Source organism: Tasmannia lanceolata, unplaced genomic scaffold (genome assembly GCF_043159265.1).
Source record: "Tasmannia lanceolata isolate RefF3 unplaced genomic scaffold, GAP_Taslan_0.1 ptg000016l, whole genome shotgun sequence".
In the NCBI taxonomy this organism is placed as follows: Eukaryota; Viridiplantae; Streptophyta; class Magnoliopsida; order Canellales; family Winteraceae; genus Tasmannia; species Tasmannia lanceolata.
The window spans coordinates 14,653,216-14,681,173 of record NW_027518693.1 but is presented as its reverse complement, the minus strand read 5'-3'; the positions used below and the strand labels follow the sequence as shown (position 1 = coordinate 14,681,173).

Genomic DNA, 27,958 nt, shown 5'->3' with positions numbered 1-27,958 from the left:
TCATGAAATGCTAATTTTCCACTCAATCCCAGAGGTGTATTACACTCTCATAGCAAGTTAAGCATCCATCGAGCTACGTCGTACACTCTCATAGCAAGTTAAGCATCCATCGAGCTACGTCGCTCAACCATGTCTTATGACTATTTTTTGGATCAGTGATCTTGACGAGCATTGCTCGTGAGAGAGCCATTTCGGGGGATTTACGGGGGCAAGGCACGCTGCTAGTACTCTCTTAGTGCTAGTAATTATTTATTTTTGGTAAGTCATTGTGTTTAAGGACTATTGTATGAAGTAAATGGGAAATATTCATATGGGATGTTAATGTTTGACTTGTGTAGACTGTGTTTTTTGTTAAATTATCGCGTTTTCAAATAGTCTTTATATTGTTTTTGACATGTACATATGTTCGTATACGAAATGACGAACGTTTTAAATTGGCGAATCTCGTGCTATTTTAAAGCGCATGTTGATATGCTAATTATCAAAAACCAGTTATTGTACTCGTAATAACATCCGGGATGTCACACACCCTTTCGAGTTTCTTTATCTTCTGGTCATCTATCCCAAGTCCCAACTAATCTCAAGATTATTCCATATAATACTTGGAGAAAACACTTCCTGCGCCTCGAGTGCAGGAGACAAGGGTGGGCCCACATTTTTTGAGTCATCCTAAGCATTCATTTGAAAGGCCCCATTATGGATGCCCATTTTTTCACCCACAAATGGAAGGGTTAAGATGATCCAATGAAGATGATTTTTTGTACACACCCCATCCATGGCGGGGCCTTTTAAATGAATGCTTAAGATCACCCAAAAAATGTGGGCCAACCGTGTTTCCTGCCTCTGCACTCGAGCGCAGATAAGTTTACCTGCGCGCGAGCACACGAACTGTTTTCTCTAATCTTTTTTCAATTGCCAAATATTGCCTTCATATTTGTTATACCAAACAACCTAATTTTTTTTTACCAGAAGGCGATGCTGCTTTGATTGATGTCTGCACGACCATGTTTTCGTAACGAGAAATACTCAACCGGTCGTTTAGAATTTAACCAGCTGTCAAAAACCATTACAATTCCCAAAAGCTCTCACTAGCCAATTAAAAACTAAGAGACAAAGAGAGTTTTAGTCTCATTGTCAAAACATTGTAGTGCCAATATCAGCCACCAAAAACCGCCTCTGAGCAAGTAGAAACGTGGCCTCGCCAGAACCGTTACAATCAACGACCCTCGTCCTCTCTTCCTTTTCCTCTCAAATCCAGACGAGAATGAAATCTCAGATCTTTCCAACGAAAGAATCCCGCCACATCCTTGTTGTCTCTAGAGAATTTTCTTACATTTCAGCCCTCTCATACCAAAAACAGATATTTTTTGAATCTTCCTACCCACCCCCCTCTTTCTCCCAAACAACACCCCCAAAAGCTCGAAAATGGCGACTTGTCTCTCCCACAATCTTCTTCGAATCTACTGCCATTCAACACCTCAAACTCCCACATTTCCCTCCATTAGAAGAAACCCTAACCCCAACACCCGGCTCCTACCCGTACGGAAACTGTCCCAACGGGAAAATTCAAACCCTAGCTCGAAGGAAAATTCAATTCCAGAATCGGAACCTCTCGTTCTTCAGAAAAAACCTAATAATCCAAATATCTCTTTCAGTTCATCGTTCTTCGAATCAGTTTCTGGTTTTCTCATTCGCATAAGGTATTCAGATTGTACAAATGGAGTTTCTCTTATTTGAAGTATCTATGAATTAATTGTATTAAACAACCAATTACTCCAAAAAGCTTATGCCTAAGCCTCTACGTCCTGTTCATTTGAGATTATGATAACCGATGGTGAGCCTCCAAAGCGATTATTGGACTCAAATTACATTAATTTTTAGTCCAATAATCGGTTTGGAGGCTAACATCGTTGTCATAATCTTACCCCCTTCACGCGGGGCCCCTCTCGGGTCGGGTTGAGGCCAACCCAAACCCATCCCGAGGAACCATTTACCTGATTTCCAGCCCGACGTGGTTCAACCCGACCAGACCTGAGGAACCCTTCGATACCATGTGAAACAACCAATTCCTCCAAATGCTCAAGCTTTTAGAGTTGGTGTTATTTAATCATCTATACATCAACATCTATGAATTGGGTTTGTAAAGTTTTGCTAGAATCTGTAGGAACGAGTGGAAGACTGACGATCTCGGACCGGAGATATTGTCGATCGCCTTGCCATCTGTATTGGCCCTCGCTGCCGATCCCATTGCATCGTTGGTTGACAGTGCATTTGTTGGCCATTTGGGTATGTAATTTTTAGTTGGATTTAATGAGATGCTTTCTTTTGATTAGAGAAAATTAGTGTAATTATTCAAATACATGTTTAATATCCGTCTGCCATTTATTATTTATTTAATTTTGTTGTTTTGGTTTTTGTGATGCCTTGTTTAATTGTAAAGTGGTTTAGAGCACCGTATTATGTTTCAAATCATAGGTATTGGATGCCTGGATGATCCAATCATCTATATGTACTATCCAACAGATGTGTCCCATTTAGGATTGCCTTTAGTCAAAAAATTGCTCTGATCAGATTACCATAGCCATCAAATTGGTGGACTGCACCGGGCGATTTTAGGAAGGAGGCCAATTTTGTTTAAACTGTCTGTTACACTCCACTGATCAGATAGCTGTGGTTGTTTGGTTGGTTCATTTCTACAATCCATGGTGGGACTCATTAAAAGGACGTTCCCGATCAATGATTGTACCTTCCAAATGTTCTATGCATCATATTTGTATCAAAGTATGGTGCAAAAATGTTTAACTAGATAATTCATCTTATTCATGAGTGGGTTTAGTTTGACATCTCTTTTGTTTTGTAGGATCCGTTGAATTGGCAGCGGTTGGGGTGTCGATTTCAGTTTTCAATCTGGTGTCAAAATTGTTTAACATCCCTCTACTTAACATCACTACGTCCTTTGTTGCTGAACATCTAGCCTTGGTCCGCGACGATAACAATGATTCTCTCCCAGACAGGAAAAGTAAGAAATATAGATCAATATCTTGATATATAGGGCACTCCCTCTTTGTAAATACTATTTTTTCTCATCGATTAAAATATCATCCAAAATAATGTGTATCAATCAACACGCATCGGTTTTTTGGACTTGAAATAACAAACTGAATTCTCTGTGCTCCCATTAATTGAAATGAATGCTACCTAATTTATATGTATATGGATCATATTTTTGTTGTAAATATATTCTTTACTGTTTATTTCAATTCTATATTCAATTTTCTTCTTCTTTTCCATTTTTATTAGATCTTAATTTTTTTCTAATGAGAATAGTTCCCCTGGTGTCTTCTGATAGATATCTGATATCGTTTTGCTGATACATCTGGCCGTCATTTTTCACTTCATTTGGTACATGTTGATCCTTCCTTCCCATAAAATTGAATTTATAATTAATAAATTTTAAGGGTGTGTGATATTTTTGCTACTAGGTGATAGCGGCTTTGGGCCAGTGTCCCTATCTCAAGAGTCTCCGGGGGATAAGGAATGCAAGAAGCTCTTCCTTCCAGCAGTATCGGCATCTTTAGCTTTGGCTGCTGGTATTGGCGTTGCGGAAGCCGTGGCACTATACGTTGGTCCAGGTTTCCTAATGAATATCATGGGTATAGCTGTTGTACGTAAAACTATCGAATTATGTGTAAATGTTATGGTCATGCCATTGAATGTTATCCAAGAATGCACATAATTTTATCTTCATACATGCTGGCTTAAATTCTCGTAGTTAATCATGAGCTCGCTAAGATTGCAATCGATGATGCTTAAAGTCCTTAAAACTACCTTGCTTTGTCATGTGTTGTTCTACCATCTAAAATCTTTATTTTTTTTATTAGGAGACCACCACAACTGTATTTTCTTGTTGTAATTAGATTGCTAATTTTTCATCTTTGGTTCTGGTCATTTCACATAAGAGTACTGGAGAACATAATGATCCACTGTAATAGAAAATTCCCCAATCCTTGTCAATCTTACAGAATCATTTGCGGAGGCTAATTCACGGGCTAGGAGTGGGGTTAACTGACATGCTTTGGTTATTCATGAACACTTTTCCTTGGATGGTGTGGAAAATTAAGTTATTTCTTGAAGCTTTTGCAATTATTTTTCATTTTCCTCATATAACTAGCTCGTTCTTTCTTGCTCTGTGTCCTATTTTTGTTTAATAAATCTATTATGTTTCCCAGAAGAAAAAAGATTGTTCTATCTCCATTTCCCTAGAAAGTGCCTAGCCTCCTAGGAAACCCGTCTTAACTTGAAAATTTATCAGAAGCTGAAGTGTATCCACTTCATTGGCAATTTGGAAAGATAGAAAGGAACACGTGACTTGGCTTCAGTAGTTGTATAGTGGCATAGTGCCATTATACTAAATGAGACATCTCATGGCATTTTTAAGGGTGAACAAAGACTTGCGACCTAGAGCATGCCATTAAGAAGTTTGGCTCATAGGCACTTTATGCTCACTAGGGTTGAAGTGTCTGCCTTGGTGAGATATGTCACTTAGGCGGTGCGTGGTGGAGCCTCATGTAATAGCTATTTTCCCAACCAACCACGTGCAAAAGCTCTCAATTTTGCAGCACTAACCAAGGGGCCCAATGTTACACAAATAGGCCAACTAGCCACACATTACTGTGTGTCTGTGTCCGAGTTTTGTGGAGGGCCTTGTAGAAGGTTCTGTCCCAGTGTCACTACATTTCATTGAGTGCACATCTTCAGCTTGGTTCTCCTATGCTCTAACAGTGTGGTTGTTTTATTTGAGAATAAATGGTTTTGTTACTGTATCTTTAAATATGCGTATAATATTTGAACTCTATTTGTGAAAGTTTGTAAAATAAAAAATAAAAAAATAATCGAACTCTAAAGCTCCAAGTAATTAACATGTAGCATACTTCTGTAACATTGTGAAGGTTTGAAAATACTTAAGTTCTCAAAGACCTCATGGATAAAATGCATGTTTACACCTATTAGATGTTACACGTTGCTCCTTTTAACCTTCAAATTCCATCTTCCCTGATTTCATGCGGTATTTTTTGGATTAGGATCCTCTTAAAAATGCTGGCACTTGAGATTTATGCTGTTCTTAGAGTTGGCTGCTTTTGCTAAACCTAATGTGGAACTTCTATTTCTATTATAGCAACCTTGAGATTCTTGACCCCTTGAAGCCATTCAACATTTAAGAATCCTTTCATAATATTTTCTTAACCTAGAAAAGAAAAGTGAACATTTTTTGCATAGTATTCGTGTTAATGAAGTTGTCACCATCTTGGTAATCTGACTTGGTTTCACTATGCTCTTTAAAGGGAATGGGATGGGATATTCTGCATTAGTGTGGCGGACTTGTAGTAATCAATAACTTGGTTACATATTTTGATATGCCACGTGTTTAGATTTTTACAAATTACCTTGGATCATTTAAATGTATTGATGTTGATTAAACGTTTTGTTGGAAAAATTTCACCTATGTGTATGATTATGCAGGACTCACCAATGCGTCTACCGAGTGAGCATTTTCTTGCCCTGAGGGCTTTTGGCGCTCCACCAATAGTAATAGCACTTGCAGCACAAGGCACTTTTCGTGGATTTATGGATACAAAAACACCTTTGTTTGCTGTAGGTAAGTAGTCCAACATTTCTATTTCTATTTTCTATTCAGAATTGATTTTCCACTATAAGTAGGGCTGGTGATTATATGTTGTAATTTACTCGCATGGCACTCGAATACATGTGTCGGCCTAGCATATCAAATTCAATACTCGTAGCGGATGCTTTATGAATACTTATGTTGGTCTAAATAACTACCATGCTTCAAACATATGTCTCTCCCTCTTTAATTTAACTGTCATTCCTTTTTTATAGTGTCACATATTTGCAAATCAGTTATCCTATCTCGTGCGTATTTGATAGGGCCCATCGTAGGATGAGCATAATGGCATGTTTTGTAAATATGAGTAATAAAATATTATAGATAAGATTATTCATGGCGTTGGGAGCTAACCTAAACAAATTTCACATTTTTTCTCTTCTTTCACATCTATTTCTTCTACATACTAATGCATCTGTAATGTGATGCTATCTTGTGGATAATCAGTTACAGGCAACTTGCTGAATGCGATACTGGATCCTATTTTAATATTTTTCTGTGGTCTAGGCATTGGTGGTGCTGCCATTTCTACAGTGATTTCTGAGTATGTCTGGTCTGTGAGAAAAATGTGATTATGTGTTAAACATAGCATTCTTGTGTTTGTTTCCATATTATTCTTGAAGAATTCAGAGCAATCATAGGACCACAATTGTTAATATTTTATTGTTTTCACCTTTCCGTTTATCCATTTTTTATCAGATATGTGATTGCTTTTATCCTTCTTTGGGAGCTGAATGAGAAAGTAATACTTGTTCCTCCAAATATTGATGGTGAGGGAGTTGCCCATTATCTCAAATCTGGTATGCTCTGTGCCAACTAATTTCATGATATTTGACTTATTACAAGCTTTTTCTCGTGAAAAAAATACTTATTATGCTAGTCTTGAAAGGAAAATATGAAATAATGTTCTCAGCACATATTCATTGGCATACAGTTCTCTTCTATATTCGAAGTTCAAACTACAGAAATGGTCATGGACTGCCATATCGAATATTGTTGGGTGGGAACAAAATTTTATTAAAAAAAAAAGATTAAACTATCTAGGGAAGGTGCTAATCTTTTTGAGATTTGCATTGAGAACTCTCTGCTTCTTTCAGTTTCCTTAATTAAATTGGTATTCATAAAAAAGGAATACAAAAAAAGGAAGAAGCAAATTTGTGCTATTTGATACAAGGGGAAAAAATTGAAGGCTAAACTTATACCGTTCTTTCGCTTCTAACCTCGAAAACAACCAAAAAAAGACCTAAAATTATGCAAAACTCCTTGGAAGTACAGCAAAGATTCTACACAACATTTTCAATTTTTTTTTTTGGGTTTATATATTCCAGGTGTGTCAAAGTGTAAATGCACCTCCATTTTCCCTTGTCCACACTGAGCATTTTGGCTAAAATGGGTGTGTTAATGGTTAGAAATTAGAATCCTAGTTGAGGTCTAGGTTGAAGGTGATTCCTTTAACACTATTAAGTGGCTCATAGAGGGGCCTCCCCAAGATAAGACATTTTTTTAGAGATAGAGAGATTTTGTCAAGTTTTAACGACTGTTCCTTCACCCATATTCTTCGTGAAAGAAACTCTTAAGCTGTTTCTTGCAAATTATGGCTTATCATGTACAAATTTGGCTATTGGATTGCTTTCATGCAGCCATAATCCATTTTGCCCTCCACTTTTAGATGGGTTAGGATGATCCTATGGAGCTGATTTTTTGTACACACCCTATCTATGTAAGGGCCTTTCAAATGAATGCTTTGGATCATCCTAACAATGTGGGCCCACATGTGTTTGGGCCCTCAAGCTCATATAAGCTATATGAGCTTCAAGCTCACAATCATTTTCCTCATATATATATATATATATATATATATATATGAGAAAAGTGTCTCTAGTCGGCTGACTAGAGAACCTTCTCTAGCCCGCCGACCCAAAACACAGTGGGCCCACAATGTTTGGATGATCCAAAGCATTCATTTGATAGGCCCTGACATAGATAGGGTGTGCCCAAAAAATCAGTTCCATAGGATCATCTTAACCCTTCGATTTGTGGAGCTAAAAATTGGACAAATTAGTGAAGTTTTATACCCATCCATTTTAACCTCCACAAATCGTAGGGTTGGGATGATCCTATGGAGCTGATTTTTTGGGCACACCCTATCCATGTCAGGGCCTATTAAATGAATGCTTCGGATCACACAAAAACTGTGGGCCCACACTGATTTTTTGGCGGACGGACTAGAAAACTTTTCTAGTCGGCCGACTAGAAACATCAACCCCTATATATATATATATATATATATATATATATATTTTTTTTTTTTTTTTTTCCAGTCGTCCCCATTACTTGTCAGTCTCGCTCAGTGATTCTCCCGCCCAAGACACTTCGATCCGAAAAGAGAGAGGGGTTATTAACCCGAAAACAACAACGAAAAAAATAAATTAAAATCTCTGGAGATATATACTTCTCTTGAAATCCCTGAGCCATATTTTGTGAAGATGCTTTTATGTATTTTTTTAATTAATTATCTGTTCAAATAAAAAAAAGTCAACTGAACTTGAAACTATCTGATGGCTCCGAACCTATATTTCTGATTCCATAATACTCTGCTCATAAAAATCCCCAAACCTATAAACATATTTCTGATTACATGGTAGATTCTTCTCATAAAAATTCATAAATAAATTAATCATGGAGGCCAAATGAATAACATACCTATCTTGTAACAACACACATAAATTCTCCACATGTTTTTGTCCTTACGTTCTGTTCATCTTAAATAGGAATTCCAGCTATGTTTATTTTGCAGGTGGTCTATTAATTTCTAGGACAGTTGCAGTGCTTGTAACTATGACATTGGCTACATCCATGGCTGCACAACAAGGTCCTATTGCTATGGCTGGTCATCAAATTTGCTTGGAAGTATGGTTGGCAGTGTCGCTGCTTACAGATGCTCTAGCACTTGCTGGTCAGGTAAAATTTTGAATTTTTTGACCATATTAACAGTTTTTGAAATAGTTGCAAAATGTAATCCTTATCAACTTTAGCCTACCATAGTACCATGTTTAAGTAAAATCGATCGATCACATTTTTTCTTGGTGAATTTAAACAATGTGATGCTGACTCATATCCAGATTTGCCATATTAATTTTTGTAGAAAAAAGTTATATTAGATAGGGCCATTCATACAAATTGTTTAAGTCACTTAAAGTGACTTATTATGTACTTTTGATAGGGCCCATCATTGGATGGACCTAATGCCATATTTTGTAATTTTGTTTAATAGCACATTATAAATATAATATGTTCATTGGGTTTCAAATTGGTGTTTGGAAAGAAATGAGGGTGGGATATCAAGGATTTTTGACATGTGAAACTAGGGTTATCTGTGCACAAAAGAACGGAAGAAAAAGACCAAGAATTTCAAGAAAAAAGAGAAATGAGGATTTTGAAAAATAAAACAGAGGGGAACTGGGATTTCGATTGGGGAAGTAATGGTTTCCAATGAATGGAATAGGAATTGGTAGGAGTTAAGAGCTACAGTTAGGGTTTCAAATGTGAAGAGGACTAGGGTTATTGTTTTCAAAATTGGTTGGACTAGGGTTAGGGGTTCGAATAGGGTGAGGGGCTGGGGTTTCAAAGGTAGAATGATTAACTAGAGACCACCGTTGTTCACCATAACATTCTTCCTCTGCACTTCCACCAAACCCTAAATCCCTAAACCTACCCTACCTTCCACCTAACCCTAGTCTTACCTCCTTCCTCAACCACTACCTCTCCAGCCACCGCTTTCCATCACTCCAACTAACTACCTGCAACCCAAAACACCTATTCTAACCTAACACCCCGGCCCTTCTAGCCCCAACCTTGCACCTTGATCAAACCCATCTTTACCCCCCAATCTCCAGACGGCAACCCTAATGCTATCTCCGGCTACCCATCGCCTCCGCCACTCAACACGGCCCTCAGATCCGGCGACCCACGGCTTCCCAAAGCCCTTTGCCGGTCATCCGCCGCACTATTTCCGACATCCCACTTGCCTTCCGCGTTTCACGAGGGAGATGAGGGTTTGGAATAACCGGCTGTCTCAATAGCGCCGTTCGCATCCTCCATCATACTTTTTCTCCATCACCACCACCATCACCTCCACATCCAATCTCCTCCTTTTTTCCCCCGAAATCCGGCCACCCTTTTTCATACTCCTGCCACGTCCACTACTTCCAACGACTCACCAGTCCACTTTCTCCATCCACCTTACCCAGTTCCAATCCTTTCCCTATTAAATCCGGCCCACTCGGACCCAGATCCGGCCATTCCGCACCTCCAGCCACCATTGTTGCATCCCTTGCGAGATTTGCCCAACTCCGGGTATCATCCGGCCACCAACACCTCGCTTACCCATCAAGAGAGAGAGAGAGAGAGAGAGAGAGAGAGAGAGAGAGAGAGAGATAGATCGAAGAGAAAAGAGACCAGAGAGATAGAAAGAGGGGGGATCAGAAAAAGCAGAAAGAGAGAGATCAGGGAGAGATCAGAAAAATGAAAGAAAATGAGATAGGGGGAGAGAGAGATCAGGAAAAGAGAGAGGGAGAGAGAGATCGATCAGAGAGAGAGAGAGACTAGAGAAAGGGGAGAAAAAATGCTAAAAAGGAGAGAGAGAGGGAAGAAAAAACACTAAAAAGGAGAGAGAGAGAGAGAGAGAGAGAGAGAGAGAGAGAGAGAGATGAAATCGCCTCCCTCCCTAGGGTTTCCATCGACCTAGGGGAGCAACAGAATCGCCTGAGGTTTACAAAGATGATCAACAACTTCAGTAGTGTATGCAATGAGATAGGAGTATACTTATTACTCTTCACTCCTAGATATGTTGCACGTATTCGCCAATCCTATTTTCATATTGCTCATTTGACTCAAAACAATCTCATTATAACTATATGCTTCCATCCAGTATGAAAGCACCCAATGAGTGAAGGATTTTCGTCCTCCATTAAAGCCCTTCAACACAATTTACCAAAAAAAAAAAGACTTTGGAGATTTCGGTGCCCAAGCCCTTCTATCTTCCCTAAACATACAGACATGTACCTTTTCCTAACTTGGAAGTAACTCTAATAAACAATTAAGTCGAGACAATGAGAAAAGGAAAAAGAGTATGAAAAAGACATGGTTTTAAATTTCGGCTATGTTAAAGTATAAAAGATTAAATAACGCCATATCCAAAGGCGTTAGCTTTTGGAGTAATTGGTTGTTTGACATGGTATCAGAGCAAAGGTCAGGTCCTGAGTTCAAAACTCCTTGATATTAGAATTCTACATGCAATCAACCCAAAAAAGAGGGGCCACCTGTGAGGGGGAGTTAAGTATAAAAGATTAAATAACATCATATCCAACAGCTTAAGCTTTTGGGGTAATTGGTTCTTTGCCAAGCTAAAACATTTCATTTGGCTAAAATATTTTGATTTCTGTTGCTAACGAAACAAAATCCACTTGATTTCGGAAAAATATAAGATTTCACCGAAATTTTGGGATTTCGTCCGAAACATGTAATTTTCCAGATAAAAAAGCAAAGTATATGTCAAAATGTCGATATTTAGATAGAAACCCTGACAAAAATCAACTCCACCCGCATAAAAGAAAAGAACAACAAGATTCCTTTAAGTTATTTATAAAAAATGACAAAAAATAAAAAGAAAAACCTAGTGGTGAAATTTTTTTCCTAAATTTCGGTTTCAATTTTGTACTGAAATGTTTCCATAATTTTACAAGATTTCGGCTGAAATTTCGTACCGAAGCCGAAATGTTTACGTTTGGTTGACGACCGAAACTGAGATTTAAAACCTTGATAGAATCTTGGTAGACGAGCGATTTGTTTGAAGAAAATATGGGTGAAAGTTAAGGGACATGATTAAATACCCTTGATGAAGGTTATATAGAATACTAAGATGCTCTAACTTTGGATCTTCCTAAAATCACCTCTTTTTGCTTTTTCATTGAGAGACTATTCAGGAGTCCCTTCTTACCTGTTATTGTAGTAGAGGAGAAGGGGAAGAAGATGAAGAAGAGGTGAGGGAGAAGATGGAGTCACCTTGAAGAAGCTCCCATGTAAAATGATATATCTATCTATAATATATACTAAGCTTGTAGGATTCCAAAATGTCATTCGTCTTTTCCAAGAAAAAAAAATTTGGAAAAGTTTTTCCATTTTGCTAGCCACCTTCTCCGAAGGCTACGTCTCGCCCGTCCTTTGCAATTGTGTGTGTTTAGAGATTTGTCTTATTAGCCGTGTTGAAAAACCTGGCGGAAATACTATGTCTGGAAAGGTGGCTACCAATAATAAGTACCGAAAGAAGCGATCGATAATAATCATTACTTATTAAATTTTTTTACGGAAATTACAGACCATGGGTGCCTGTATATGACAATTACGAATAAAACTACGGAGAGGAGGTATCGAAATATGACAATTACGAACAAACTACTTTTCCTGATGAATTTTTTGGGGATATTACGACTCCGCACACCTTGCAAAATATTTAAGAATTCCGGGCACCTGAAGAGGAACATCATATGGTGGAAACCTCTATAGATTGGAGCGCTAGGATCAGCCCATGGAACTGATTTTAAGGGCACGGCCTATTGATGTTGTGTTCCATCACATTGACGGTTTGGATCAACCGCTGATGTCGTCCGTACGGTTCTTTGTTGGCCCGTGCATCGCACGGGTGTTTTACTAGTGTGTGTGTGTGTGTGTGTGTATATATATATATAGCAGAAGAGAAAATGAATGGATTTTTTGAAAATTCTATGAGAATTATACATCACTTTTTTTGACTTTTTTTTAACAAAGGCACCCATTCAACCCACATATTTTCAATCCTACCCCCTCCTTTATGCTTTTTAACAAAGGCACCCATTAAAGCCACATAATTTCAATCTTACCCCCTCCTTTATGCTTTTTTAATAAAAAATCTATAGCGTGATCTTAACCATCCGATTTAAGAGGAACAACATATTATGGAAACCTCTATAGATTGGAGGGCTAGGATCAGCCTATGAAAATGATTTTTGGGGCACAACCTATTTATGTTGTCTTCCATCACATGGACGGTTTGGATCAACCTATGATGTGGTTAGTACAGTTCTTTGTCGGCCCTATTTATGTTGTGTTCCATCACATGGATGGTTTGGATCAACCTATGATGTCGTCCGCACAGTTCTTTGTCGGCTTGTGCATCGCACGGGGGTTTTTACTAGTGTATATATATATATATATATAGAGAGAGAGAAAACGGTTCCTACACATGTGTAGATAAGTTATCTACACACTAGCTTAAAATACAGTGGGGGCCACATTATTTGGGTGATCCAAACCATTCATTTTTAAGGCCCTCACATAGATAGGGTGTCCATAAAAAATCAGATCCGTAGGATCATCCTAACCATTCGAACTGTGGAGGCAAAAAATGGACTAATTTGTGAAGGTTTAAAGACATCCATTTTACCTCCACAAATCGTAGGGTTGGGATGATCCTATGGATCTAATTTTTTGTAGACACCCTATATATGTGAGGGCCTTTAAAATGGATGGCTTGGATCACCCAAACAATGTGGGCCCCCACTGTATTTTAAGCTAGTGTGTAGAGAACTCTCTACACATATGTGTAGGAACCGTTTTCTCATATATATATATATATATATATATATATATATAGAGAGAGAGAGAGAGAGAGAGAGAGAGAGAGAGAGAGAGAGAGAGAGAGAGAGACGGTTTCTACACAAGTGTAGATAAGTTATCTACACATTAGCTTAAAATACAGTGGACGGCATATTGTTTGGGTGATCCAAACCATTCATTTGATTGGCCCTCACATAGATATGGTGTCCACAAAAAATCAGCCCCACAGGATCATCCCAACCCTACGATTTGTGGAGGTAAAATGGACGTGTATAAACCTTCACAGATCTGTCCATTTTTTGCCTCCACGGCTCGAAGGGTTAGGATGATCCTATGGAGCTGATTTTTTGTGGACACCCTATCTCTGTGAGGGCCAATGAAATGAATGATTTGGATCACCCAAACAATGTGGGCCTCTACTGTATTTTAAGCTAGTGTGTAGATACCTTATTTACACTTGTGTGTAGAAACCGTTTTCTCATACATACATATATATATATATATATATATATATATATATATATATATATATGTATATATGTATGAGGAAAATGATTGTGAGCTTGATGGCCCAAACACAAGTGGGCCCACATTGTTATGATAATCCAAAGCATTCATTTGAAAGGCCCTTACATAGATAGGGTGTGTACAAAAAATTAGCTCCATAGGATCATCCTAACCCATCCAAAAGTGGAGGGCAAAATGGACAGACACCGTTTGCCACAAATCTGCCCATTTTTGCCCTCCGCTTTTGGAGGGGTTAGGACGATCCAATGGAGCTGATTTTTGGTACACACCCTATCTATGATGGGGCCTTGCAAACGAATGGTTTGGATCACCACAAAAAATGTGGGACCCATGTGTTTGGGCCCTCAAGCTCATATAAGCTATATGGGCTTCAAGCTCACAATCATCTCTCTCTCTCTCTCTCTCTCTCTATATATATATATATATATATATATATATATATATATATATATATATATATATATATATATAGAGAGAGAGAGAGAGAGAGAGAGAGAGAGAGAGAAGCGTTCCTGCGCAGCTGCTCAGATAGCTTTTCTGGGCAGCTGCTTCAAAAACTCATGTGACCCCATATTTTTGGGGTGATCCAAAGCATTCATTTGGAAGGCCCTTCCATGGATAGGGTGTGTACAAAAAATCAGCCCTTTAGGATCATCGTAACCCTGCCATTTGTGGACGGAAAAAATGGTTAGAAACATTGTTTGTCCATTTCCCCCTCCACCTTTGATTGGGTTAGGATGATCCTATAGGCTCTGTTCACTTGTTTTCCCGGGAAAGGAAAGGAATCTGACGTGGCAAAATGGAAAGGAAAGGAAAGGAAAAGAAACTGTGATTTTCCTTTGCTCTCTCGCTGTTCACTTGCCCAGAAAGCAAGGGAAAATATGCAGAAACCCATATTAAACATATTTTGCAAAAGATTTTTTTTTTTGCATTAAATGCTACCACATAAACAACATGTACATAGTATGATCCACCAACAGAAATTAAACATAAGTTATAACATTTCTACCAAAGTCTTGGTACACCAAAAATATAGATATACACACATTAGTTCATATATAAACGGTTCAACAAAAAATACATAAACATCACAAAGCCAAACGGCGCAGAATGCGCCCCGACATCTCTACTCGATCCATCTCGTCCAGAGAAAGGAAGGCCTCAGCTTCCTTCTGATGCCTGTGCAAGTGAACATAAGCATCAATGAGCTCACCTCTAGCGAAACTATCAATGTTCAACACGGCATCTTTGAGGTCAGGGAGGCTGTGTACCTCGCCAGTAGTAATTTTGGCATCAGCAACCATTTTAATGCCCAGTCTGCATATAAAACCATAATGTGAGTTAACATTCCTCATAAACAAGTGGAAAAAAAGTCTAAAATGCTACTGTCATAGGTACTAACCCCACACAATGGCTAACCCCAAAAACCAAGGAACACTGTGGATGTCCTCTTCACGCTTGTCTTTCAAATCCTCATGATGCTCAATATATGCATTTAAGGTTGCTTCTGACTCTTTCCTTGTGGCATAGGAGCGATAAGATGCTCCACTATACCTGTTCACTTGAAGGTGACAGTCTGCCCAACTCTCGAATATGCTCACCCGTCGTCCCTTGAAAACCGCATAAAACTTATCCTTCGCCATTACCTAATACCACATAAACAACACATAAGCAATTTTTCCAACAACAAATGATAGATAAACAACATTTACTTAGATGAGAGGCAAATATCATCCATAGATAAACAACGTTTAGCCAAAGATCCCATTCTTCACATAAATCTAATATATCTAAACATTACACCCATCCATAAAACCAATAGTTTCATCAAACTATTACACCCATAGTTCCATACATAAAACTTAGTTCCATCCATAAAACCAACAACACATAGTTCCATCAAACAAATACACCCAAAAAATATATATAAACATAACACATACATAGTTCATAAGTAAAAGTTTCATAAGTAACCCATAGTTCCATCCATAAAAAGACCCAAGAACAAAAAAAACCATCAACCGAGACGGTTCAAGACATAGACCCAGCCAAACAGCGTAGAATGCGCCCCACTATCTCCACTCGGTCCATCTCCTCCAGAGAAAGGAATGCCTCAGCTTCCTTGTGATGCCCCGTGCAGGTACACATAAGCATCAACGAGCTCACCTCTGGGGAAACCCCCAATGTTCAGCACTGCATCTTTCAGGTCAGGGAGGCTATGCACCTCACCAGTAGTAATTATGGCATCAGCAACCTTATTAATGCTGGAAGACACAACCTGCAACTCTGATAGAAGTGAAACATTATGACGCTTCTTTGACTTCTTCCCACCACTAGCAAAAGTTGGGCCCCTGATAGGAGAAGAGTCACTATAGCCCATGCTAACATCTACAGCAGGTGTAGATGAAGAAGTTCTACCACGAGGCGGAGTACGGAGGAAGCTGTCGTCCATATCATCGAGCCCAACCGGAAGGGTCGATGAAGAAGCACCATGTGTGTCCTGCGTCGTCTGAGTGGGATCCCTTCTTACATCCCTGACATCCTCCCCACGTGCGTAATCATCATCGCAGACAGCTTTCATTTCTTCGTAGAGGGGATACCGTTTGCTAAAGAAGCGTTGGTGTTCTGGATGCAACTGTAAAAAAGGAAAGGAATTGTCACGGAATATTATTTAAACATGTAACTTATGAAGGGAGGAAGCGATATACGAAAAATAAATATTACCCTCAAGTATTCATTCTTCACTTCTTCGTCAACCGATAACTTGCATATGGTTTCATCCCAGCCAAAGCCACTGAGATTTATGATGGAGTTCAGAGTCCTGTAGGTTGTCTTCAATGTCTTCAACCGATTTTTCACATGCTCTTTCGTTAGGGTCATGTTCAGGACAGTAACCAGTTCCTGCGCAACATCAAAATAAGCGCACTCTTTGAACCCAGCACCAGCCTTCTGCCCCTCGGCTATCTGATTCTTAAGGGCTGCCAAGAGATCTCCATCCATAGTCTGATTCCATGAGACATTCACCTTATCCGCTGTACCTGCAGTTGCTGCCATCTCGCCTGCAAATTTTCGAAACACTTCATATAAAAAATATTCAATCATAGAATTATAGATAACCAATAGGCATAAGCAATCATAGAAATTACATTAACCAATACTGTAGCAAACATAGAAATTACATAAACAGATCTCAACCCAGTACACCAAATGAGTATCTATAAACATATTACACCACAAAGAAAGGAATATAAGCTACAGTTCCAATAAAGTACACATAAAAAATGTAAACACAGGTGCACAACTGTTGCGACCATGTCGTTTCCTAACGACGACGACGTGCTTGGAAATCATTCCACATTTGATTCATGATTGTGGTTCGAATGTTACGACCTTCCCTTAAATCCTCGGCCCTGGTCATAGGAAGAGGAACAGGTCCTTCCTCCTCTTCCTCTTCAGGTGGAAGCAATGCCAGCTCATCGTCAACATCCTGAATGTAGGCATCGTCAGGCATCTCCCTCCTAATGTGGTTGTGGACCCAGCAACATACCAACACTATGTCAATCTGCTTGTCATATGAGTACATGGGTGCTGAATTTAATATGCCGAATCGCTTCTTCAGAATACCAAAAGTTCGCTCGATTACATTCCTCGCCGAAGAATGCCTTTGGTTATACAACTCCTCGGGTTTTGTAGGTCTGCGCCCTCTAATCTGATTGAGATGGTAACCAATACCTCGGATTGGAGTTATAAAATGGGACAGGCACGGATACCCGGCATCACCAAGGTAAAACTTTCCTACAATCAAAGAAAGGATTATACTTAAATTAGCTATGTACTACGGGAACTGCATTGGTACAAACGGAATAATAAGGTAACTATTACCTGGCAAAATAGGAATCCCGTTCTGCTTTGATATGGCAGATGCTAACACCCGTGAGTCCGATGCCGACCCTTCCCACCCACAAAGGACGTACGTAAACTTTAGGTCAAAGTCGCAACAGGCTAAGACATTTTGGGATGGGAAGTGCTTACGACAAATATATCTTTCTGAATATCCTGAGATACTTTTGCAGGAATGTGCATCCCGTCAATTGCACCGATACAATCCTATAATATGGACATTCAGATGTCAACCATCACTGTGAATATGCCTCAATTACTAACAACCTACAGTCGAAATACGTAGCTATCGTAAACGTACCTTAAAGTAAGGCATGAAATTAGGATTATCAAGGATTGCCCGTGGTGTCTCCCTTGATGGACGTACTATGAACATGTATTGCAGAATGAGAACAACATCAAGAACCTTATTAAAATACTTTGAAACAGTTGCCCCAGGCCTTCTTGTGGTTGCCCTATCAGTACGATTCCTTTCGTTGTGTGCAATCACACTTAAGAAAATCATAACTCGTTCCTCAATAGTACAATGAATTGTGTCTTCCAGCAAGGTAGTGTTTCTAAAAAGGCCCACGAAGGTGCGGAAGCACCGAACATCCATACGAAGAAGAGCAACACAATGGTCCTCTGCGTTCGTGATACGTCTAACAAAGGTCCTACGGGTTAGGTACCCACTTTCGTAAGGTGCTCTTGTAATATTCTGCTCTAGGTATTAGTCGAACCATAAGCGTAACTGCAGCCGCCGCAGAGATTACTATAGCTGTAGCTCGAAGGATCAACATGCGCCTATCTGCTGGCTGTCGAGGCATGATGGTAGCCCTACCAAATACTAAAAAAACACATAATTGAAGATAAGAACCCAACCACCAAAGACACCATAACCACAGTCACAACAATTGAAATAAAACTCCCACATCCACCAACAATCATCCACAACCACCCAACAACCACCCAGAAACAACCATCAACCACCAAACAACCACCACCCATAACCACAAATGAAACAAAACAACCGCAATCAACATCAACACCTTGGATCCACCAAGAAACAAAAAATATATCCCCAACCCTGATCAGCACCTCAGATCCACTACCAAAAAAATACATCCCCAACCCACATTAGCACCTCAAATCCACTACCCCCCAACCCACATCACCAACAACCAAAACACCATATATCAACACCCACATTAACATTCAACCACCAAAACATCAATACATCAACACCCAACCACCGAAACAACCAACCACGAAAACATCCATACATAAAGTAACATCCAACCACCCAAACAGCCATACATCAACACCCAACCATAACATCAATTATAAATCAACACCCACAAGCACAAATGTAAAATAAAAAAATAGCCACATATGAACAAAGCCCCCAAAAATATTATATAATCAAAAAATCAGATGCAGGCCTACAGAGAGAGAGGTAAACGAGAGAGGAGGCATGAGAGAGAGAGAGAGAGAGAGAGAGAGAGAGAGAGAGAGAGAGAGAGAGAGAGAGAGATCATACCAAAAACCCACAAAAAATCAGATTCAGATCATACAACAGAAACCGTAAAAAAATCAAATTCAAATCAGATCATAAAATAGTAACCCTAAAAAAATGAAAAAAAAAAAAAATGAAACCCTAAACCCTAATCTCAAAATCAAGCACAAAAAAAAACCCCTAATCTAGAGAGAGGGAAAGAGAAAAATAAACCCTAATCCATGGGAAAACGAGTTTAAAGAAAAAAAAAAACCATCAAACCAAAACACAAAAATGGCAGAGAGAGACACACATACCTTTTCTGTCAAAAAAACATGCCTCAAGCAAGATCGCCGGAGTGCCGACGAGAGACCTGCAAAAACAGAAAAATGAGAGAGATGAGAGAGACATGGGCGGCGACAGAGACAAGGAGAGAGAGAGAGAGAGAGAGAGAGAGAGAGAGAGAGAGAGAGAGAGAGTTTTACCTTTGCTTGCCGGAGATTTGTGAAATCACTCGCCGGAAAAGGAGATTGAGATGAGACTGTAGCTAGGGTTTTTTTCCAACTGCAGAGGGGAGGTCTCGTGAGTTTGCTCGTGACACGGGCTTGATAAATTTTCTCGCGCCCGAGAGAAAATCACTTTCTTGTGGTTTTGACGGGAAAACAAAACCTTTCAATCTCGGGAAAATGCATTTCCACGTTTTTTTCCGGAAATAACACGTTGGATAGATTGCTTTCTCAGGAAAGAAAGAGAACATCACTATTCCATCTTTCTCGGGAAAAAATGCCTTGTTTTCCTTTCCTTTCAATTCCCCGGAAGACAAGTGAACATAGCCATAGGGCTGATTTTTGGTACACACCCTATCCATGGAAGGGCCTTTCAAATGAATGCTTTGGATCACCCCAAAAAAGTGGGCCACATGAGTTTTTGAAGCAGCTGCTCAGATAAGCTATCTGAGCAACTGCGCAGGAAAACTATTCTCCTATATATATAAGAAAAGGGTTCATGAGGTGGCGCTAGCGGCGGCTTATATGAGGTGGCGCTCACAAAACATAGGGGGGCCACTTTGTTTGGATGATCCAAAGCATTCATTTGATAGGCCCTCACATAGATAGGGTGTGCCCAAAAAATCAACTTCATAGGATCATCCTAACCCTTCCGTTTGTGGAGGTTAAAAATGGATGGGTATAAACCTCCATAAATCTAAACCTCCACAAATGGAAGGGTTAGGATGATCCTATGGACCTGATTTTTTGTGGGCACCCTATCTATGTGAGGGCCTATCAAATGAATGCTTTGGATCATCCAAGCAAAGTGAGCCCCCTATGTTTTGTGAGCGCCACCTCATATAAGCCACCCTAGCGCCACCTCAAGAACTGTTTACTCTCTCTCTCTCTCTCTATATATATATATATATATATATATATATATATATATATATATATATATATATATATATAAGAGAGAGAGATACACACAAGAGAAGATATATATATATATATATATATATATATATATATATATATATATATATATATATATATGAGAATAGAGTTCCTAAGGTGTCACCTCATATAGCTTATATGAGGTGGCGCTTAAAAACATAAGGGGTCCACTTTGTTCGGATGATCCAAAGCATTCATTTGATAGGCCCTCACATAGATAGGGTGTGCCCAAAAAGTCAACTTCATAGGATCATCCTACCCCTTCCATTTGTGGAGGTTGAAATGGATGGGTATAAACCTCCATAAATCTGCCCATCCATAAATGGAAGGGTTAGGATGATCCTATGGACCTGATTTTTTGTAGGCACCATATCCATCTAAGGGCCTTTCAAATGAGTGGTTTGGATCACCCCAAAAATGTTGGCCCCTTATGTTTTGTGAGCGCCACCTCATATAAGCTAAATGAGGTGACACCTTAGGAACTCTATTCTCTCTCTCTCTCTCTCTCTATATATATATATATATATATATATATATATATAGAGAGAGAGAGAGAGAGAGAGAGAGAGAGAGAGATACAAGAGGAGAGATGCATAGACAAAGACCAAAATATCCTTTAACACCCCCCCTCAAGTTGGGGTGTATATATTATACAACCCCAGATGGTTACAAATATCTCTCAACTTGGATTTTGCCAATGGTTTGGTGAATACAGTAGCCAACCAATTGATATGTGGACCTAGTGAAGATGGTATTAATCTCTCCACTCTGAAGCGTCTCACGAACAAAGTGACAATCAACCTCAATATGCTTCATCCTCTCATGAAACACTGGATTAGAAGTGATATGAATTGCTACCCTATTATCACAATGCAACGGCACTGGAGATGAAGAAAGAATACCAATCTGCTGTAGAAGAGACCTCAACCATTTCAACTCTCCACATGTGTGAGCCATAGCTCAGTACTCAGCCTCTGCGCTCGATCTAGATACAACATCACCAATCTGCTGCAGAAGAGACCTCAACCCTGCCAACTCTCCACATGTGTGAGCCATAGCTCCGTACTCAACCTCTACGCTCGATCTAGATACACCATCTTGTTTATTTCTACGCCAAGAGACAAGATTTCCTCCCACAAACATGCAGTAGCCTGTAGTTGATCTCCAATCTGCTGGAGATCCTTCCCAGTCTGCATCTGTGAACCCCTTCAGTCTCATATGATTATGCTTCCTGAAAATAAACCTTTTCCAGGAGCACTCTTCAAGTATCTAACTATCGGAAGGGCAACTGCCCAATGTGAAGTACGAGGAGAACTCATGACTGGATTACTGCTCCCACTGCATATGATATGTCAGGGCGAGTCACAATCAAGTATATCAACTTACCAACCAATCTCCTGTACCAGAAAGTACCTCAGACGTCCCAAGTCTTTGGTACAAAACTCTGTCTGAAGAAGCTTCTTGAGTCTCTGAATACCTGACTCATCATCCCCAGTAATCATAATATCATCCACATACACGATCAAAAGGATATAGCCATTACCAGAGTGAGCACTGGATACAGAGTGATCAACGACACACTGTCTCAAACCAAATCGCCTAACAGCCTCGCTGAATTTGCCAAACCAAGCTCGTGGAGACTGCTTCAGCCCATATAACGCCTTCCAAAGTCGACAAACTGAACCACTCTCCCCTTGAGCAACAAACCCATGAGGTTGCTCCATATACAACTCTTCAGAGAGGTCACCATGTAGGAAGGTGTTTTTAACATCCAACTGATAGAGAGGCCAACCACGGTTACTGGCAAAGAAATAAGCACACGAATCGATGGTATCTTGGCCACTTGAGAAAAGGTCTCCATATAATCCACACCATAGGTCTGTATAGCCATTAGCCACCAAATAGGCTTTCAATTGATCAACAGTACCATCAGGGAGATATTTGACAGTAAACATCTAACGACAACCAACAACATGGGCACCCCAAGGCAGCGGAACAAGCTCCCATGTATGGTATTATGGTTAGAGGCAAGAGCCTCCATCTCAGCCGCCATAGCAGAGCACCAACCCGGATGAGATAAGGCCTCTCTGCAACAGACCTAGGGATAGCGCGAGAGTCTAAAGAAGATAGAAAACTCATATAGGAAGGGGAAACACGATCATACGAAACAAAATGAGAGATAGAATGAACAGTAGACTGTGAACGAGTCCGAGAAGCAATAGAGGACTCAAAAGAAGTAGACGAAAGATCAATACCTGGAGCGGCTGGAGCGGATCTGCCAGACTGAGGAGGTGGATCGGAGTGAGGTGGCGGAGAGGACGGAGCAGCCGTATCAGTGGAAAATGGGAAATAAGGATATCGGTGTGAGGTTAATGGTGGAGGGGAGTTGCGCAAGGTGCTTGGGGAAATGATATATGGTGTACAACAAAATGGGGTGAAGAGGTAGAGGGGTTATGTCTCTTCTCGTCGTGTCTTTAGATGGTGGGGGTGGGGCGTCCTGTCTCGCGTCTCCAGGATCTTCCTTCCTCCTTTTTGGGTGAAGGTTTTCCATCCTCCTTGAAAGTGCCTTATAAACCATTTTATGGAAGGACAAGAGACCTTTAAGATTCTATGCCCAAGGTCTTCTATCCATTATTCACGTACCTCTTTCAAAATATGCGGTAAATTCTAATAACTACTAAATCGGGCCATTTTCTCCTAAAAATCCAACATCCAAACCATTCTGCCCCCACCCTCTCATAACAATCCCCAACGACCAATCCCGTCGCATGTAACTAACCTGTTAAGGTTCACATGTATGACAAACACTATCCCACCACGTATCCTCATCTCTACCCACCGCATACCTAATTCATGACTTGAAATCAACTTTCTGTAAATGGATTGTCATGTGCCTGACTCAAACCTTCTATCAAGAACTCAGTGATCCCAATCCTAACCATATTTGTACGTGACAAATTTCCTCCAGGGAGCCTCTTGATCTTCACGAAATATTTTTAGCTACTTTGTGTCAGTATCGTATTCATTACCCTTATATTCCTATGCATAGACCTTCTTTTCCATTTTATCTGCCTGGCCTAATTACTTCCACTTACGAAAGTTAAAAACTGGCGCCACCCGTTTCTCTCCCTTCCATAGGAAGTATTTTTTTTGTGGATTGTTTTTTCACACATCGTAAGATTTTAAAATTGACAAACTAAACTGATAGCTGATAATGAGGACATGATAAATGTTCTCTTACCTCTAAAAGTAAGATAATTCCAATTAACAATATGTTCCATGAGTAATAAATGATCTGCAAATAATATAATTGGGATGGAAGTAGTAATGCTGCAAACATGAATGCTAATTAATTGAGGCGATGGGGCTATCTACTGTCTAGTATGTTCTAGAAAGAAGCACTCTTCCGAATGCACACATACAACTTATGTCCCCATGTTTGAGGATAATGTGGATAGGATCATAGGAATAATAAAATCTTGCATGAATATATATGGGGATTTGCTAGGCAATGCACTTTTGCAGGAAACAACAGTCACACAGGCTCACTTTTTAGCAGATTTTGTCTTATTCATTTAATTTGTCTAAGATGGCTGTGGTTTCCTGCAAAAGTATGCTGCGAAATGACTTTCCGTAAATTTCCTAGCATACAAAGGATTATTACAATGTCTTAAAGCTCATTTATGAATTATATTTGGAAGTGAGTGTGATGATTCCATCGGTGAATTTCTTGATAAAGTTTATGGAGAAAGTGCCTTTAAAATGTGGGGCAACATTTTTTCACTAATACATGCATGCGTTTCTTTGACAGGCTCTTCTTGCCAGCTTCTATGGTCAACAGAATTACAAACGAGCCCGAGATGTGATTTACAAGATTCTACAGGTTAAGAACATCCCTATCATCTAGAGAAAATTGTTTTTAAAGTGTTTCATTTTTTCTCTTTGGTGAAAGAATAGAAATGAACTGATTTTTTTTAAAGAATAGAAATGAACTGATTTTTGTTACATATTACATGCACAATAATCTTTTGTGTGCTCATCGGTTGCATTGTAATCAGATTTGGGTTATATCTGATTCTCTTTTCTATTATCTTATTCCTTAGAATTTTGTTGTATATTACTTGGAAAATAATCTTTGAGTGCTCGATCATTTGCTTTAAATCAGATTGGGATCATAACTGGGATCGCTTTGGCTGTCATCTTATTCCTTGGATTTGGAGCCTTTTGTGGCTTATTTAGCACAGATTCTGCAGTTTTGGAGATTGCATTGTCCGGGATCTTGGTAAGAACTTATCTGAATAATGTCTAAATGTAGATACAAGATAGGTGGGAATCCACTTTTAATATTATTAAATTCTGCAGTTCGTCGCTGGATCTCAACCAATGAATGCCCTTGCATTTGTTTTTGATGGGCTTTACTATGGTGTCTCGGACTTTGCATATGCTGCGTATTCAATGGTATGCTACCTCCAAATCCAGTCAAATACATACTATTGGCTTCTTTTATTTTCCCACTGCATATATGCGGCTAGGATTTAACTCATCATCAGATAATGGTTTGTTCTTGCTCAGATGTTGGTGAGCCTGATATCGTCCCTGTTCCTGCTGGTAGTTGTACCCATATTTGGTCTTGCTGGAGTCTGGACAGGGTTGTTTCTTTTCATGAGCTTGCGAGTATTAGCTGGAGTTTGGAGGTACATTAAAACTGAGTTCCAAGTTTGAGAGACTTCTCTCTCTCTCTCTCTCTCTCTCATGGTCAGTTTGAGAGACTTCTTATTTGGGTTTTAATAATGAGAGCTTATTTTGTTCAGGTTGAGTTCCAAAGATGGACCATGGAAAATGGTTTGGTCCGAGATGGAGATGGAAATGGTGGATAAATGATAGGTTTCACCACTTTGGATGAATGCTATGCATCCCTATGGATTATGTACATCTGTGCATAGGTATGTTATTTCCACGAGTTTCAAATACACACAAGTATGTTTCTTTAGTCCTTGCGCAATATGCCATGCATTATAGTTTAGAATACTCCTTGACTTCACACCATTGGGTCAGCAAGGTGTTTCACAGAACTTTGAAAGGTGACGAGGGAATGAATTTTAAATGCAAAATATACACCTAACAACTGTCTTCTCGAGTCTTTAGACTATGATGAGCACAGTATGTACTATGTAGTAGGGGTGCAACTCAGGTTGGTTGGGTCAGGTTGTGAGGCCAACCTGAACATGACCCGACCCGATTTCCAACCCGACGAGGTTCAACCCGACCCGACGCGACCCTTTTTTCCAACCCAAACCCGACCTGAATTTTTAAGCTTACAAAAAAAAAAATTTGATAAAAAATGTCGGGTTCACGTGGGTCAGGTTGCTCAAGCCCTCAACCCGAACCCGACGAAAACTCAACCTGAGTTGTGAAACCCGACCCGACCTGAACTCTACTCAACCCGACCAGACTTTTCTTCAGGTTGAACCCGTCCCGAGTTGCACTCCTAACTATGTAGGTATAGATGAACATCAAGCACAATTTTTTTTCAAGGGAATCCACACACCAGTAAATTGCTAGTGGTGTTGATACTAATTGTGTTCTATATACAGGTTGGGTGTTGCAGATTTTGCAGTTCATGAACTCAGTATCATGGGCACAATGTATATATGAATTCGATGGACGCACTTTGTCTTTGCAGCCAAATTTTCTGCATACAAACTTGAGCCAACATATGCTAGCGTTGGGAGAGTGATTTTTCAAGCCCGCTGTTGTATAATATATTTGCAAATCAACACAAGATCCTAAGTTTGATAACCAAGTAGAGATTGGGCTGCCTGAGATTTGATGGGTGACAACCAGATTGACTATTTTACTGTCTTGGAGATTTAGCACAATTGAAGAAAGAGGATCATAAAGGCGGGGACATTATCAATAACATCGAGGTATAATTTGTTCTTATAGAAGGATATAGAGTAAAATTGAATTCTAAAGGTTCCCATGTAATTTCAGTAAAACCTGTCATGCTTTCTCTGTAGTAAACAGAGGCGCCTTCATTTTTTCAGAATAGTTTGCAATTAATAAATAAAAGCATGTTTACAGTTTGCTTTCCCATTCATATTAATATTTGGAAATAGTCTCTGTAATAGCCTTTTGATTTTAAGATAACTATTAGTCAAAAGCACAGGCTTTGCACATAGAGAATGGTCTAAAACAAAAAAATTATTTAATTTTGCTGTGAAAGGATCAACTCTATAAGTATTAAATTTATTTATAAGTTGAAACATTCAATTACACCACACAAGAGGGAAAAAAACTCAATTTTATGCACTAAGGCCCTGTTTTGATTGCAAGAAAAACATTTCTGATGAATTTTTTTTCTATTTCCATGATTTAGAGGAAAATGAAAATCATGAAAAAGTCGATCATATTTTGAGTGGAGTTTTTTGTTTCCTAGTTTTCTCTCACCTATCTCTACCTCTCCCACTGGCCCTCACCATTAGAGAAGTTAATATTCCAGGAAAACTACTGGCAGCAAAATTATGAGGGGGCAAATATAGTTTTAAATTTGAGAAAAACATCGGAAATTATGATTTTTAGAGTTAGATGAAGGTCATTTGCTTCAACTTAAAGTTTTGCGGATTGTATGTAATACAAGATAAAACATTTATAATTTAAAAAGGCTATTAATATTGGCGCTACCATCTTTTGATAATGGAACTGACTCACCTTGTTTTAATCATTTATCCTAGAAGCTCTCAGCGGCCAATTGAATAATAAAAGACAAGGTGAGTTAGTCCCATTATCAAAACATGGTGCTGCAAATATCAATGGCCTTGCCAATTAAATAATAAAAGATGAGGTGAGTTAGTCCCATTAAGTATCTAACTATCCTTGAAAAAAAAATCAAACTGAGAAGAGTGAATCAACATGTCATCAACAAGACGAGTCAATGCAGAATTACACAAGATCTCTGGGAAAATAGGTCAAATTCATTATAAAAGCATTACAATTGTGAAGAAACTCAATAGGGAAAATAAAATAAGTGTAAAAAACGATTGAAACCATTCCAACAGATGGGCAAATATATATAGTTTATACAAACAAAATTAAATCCCTGATTTAAGGGATTGACAAGTAAAGAATAAATATAATAAATGAAAAGAATAAATCCAATATGGAAGCTAGCCATGTGATGCTAAATCACTTCTAAATCAAATCCTCAGCTATGCATATTAGGCATGGAGAAGATATGAATTCTCGGATACGCGTGAGTGAATTTGGATTCTCGGA

General features: G+C 39.2%; 1 protein-coding gene across 2 annotated transcripts; it reads left to right on the top strand.

Annotated features, from left to right (window-relative positions):
* The first annotated feature begins 1,207 nt into the window (after positions 1 to 1,207).
* LOC143848296 (MATE efflux family protein) lies at positions 1,208 to 26,777 on the top strand. Of its 2 annotated transcripts, none has more exons than XM_077357202.1 (14): positions 1,208 to 1,700; positions 2,165 to 2,286; positions 2,861 to 3,019; positions 3,483 to 3,664; positions 5,521 to 5,656; positions 6,131 to 6,227; positions 6,383 to 6,453; positions 8,481 to 8,644; positions 24,495 to 24,566; positions 24,849 to 24,965; positions 25,046 to 25,141; positions 25,256 to 25,377; positions 25,495 to 25,626; positions 26,278 to 26,777. In XM_077357202.1, the coding sequence occupies exons 1-13, from the start codon at positions 1,426 to 1,428 to the stop codon at positions 25,562 to 25,564; spliced, it is 1,683 nt and encodes a 560-aa protein (XP_077213317.1). In that variant the 5' UTR covers positions 1,208 to 1,425; the 3' UTR covers positions 25,565 to 25,626; positions 26,278 to 26,777. The 2 variants fall into 2 exon arrangements, with proteins under 2 accessions (XP_077213317.1, XP_077213316.1); XM_077357201.1 differs by having other exon boundaries at positions 1,209 to 1,700; positions 6,383 to 6,483.
* The last annotated feature ends 1,181 nt before the right edge of the window (positions 26,778 to 27,958 follow it).

Excerpts from the sequence above, each read along its gene's own strand:
- LOC143848296 (XM_077357201.1), top strand. The coding sequence starts at position 1,426 with ATGGCGACTTGTCTCTCCCACAATCTTCTTCGAATCTACTGCCATTCA. Across the intron at positions 3,020-3,482 it reads TTCTCTCCCAGACAGGAAAA|GTGATAGCGGCTTTGGGCCA; the intron begins GTAAGAAATATA and ends TTTTGCTACTAG. Across the intron at positions 24,966-25,045 it reads TTGCATTGTCCGGGATCTTG|TTCGTCGCTGGATCTCAACC; the intron begins GTAAGAACTTAT and ends TAAATTCTGCAG.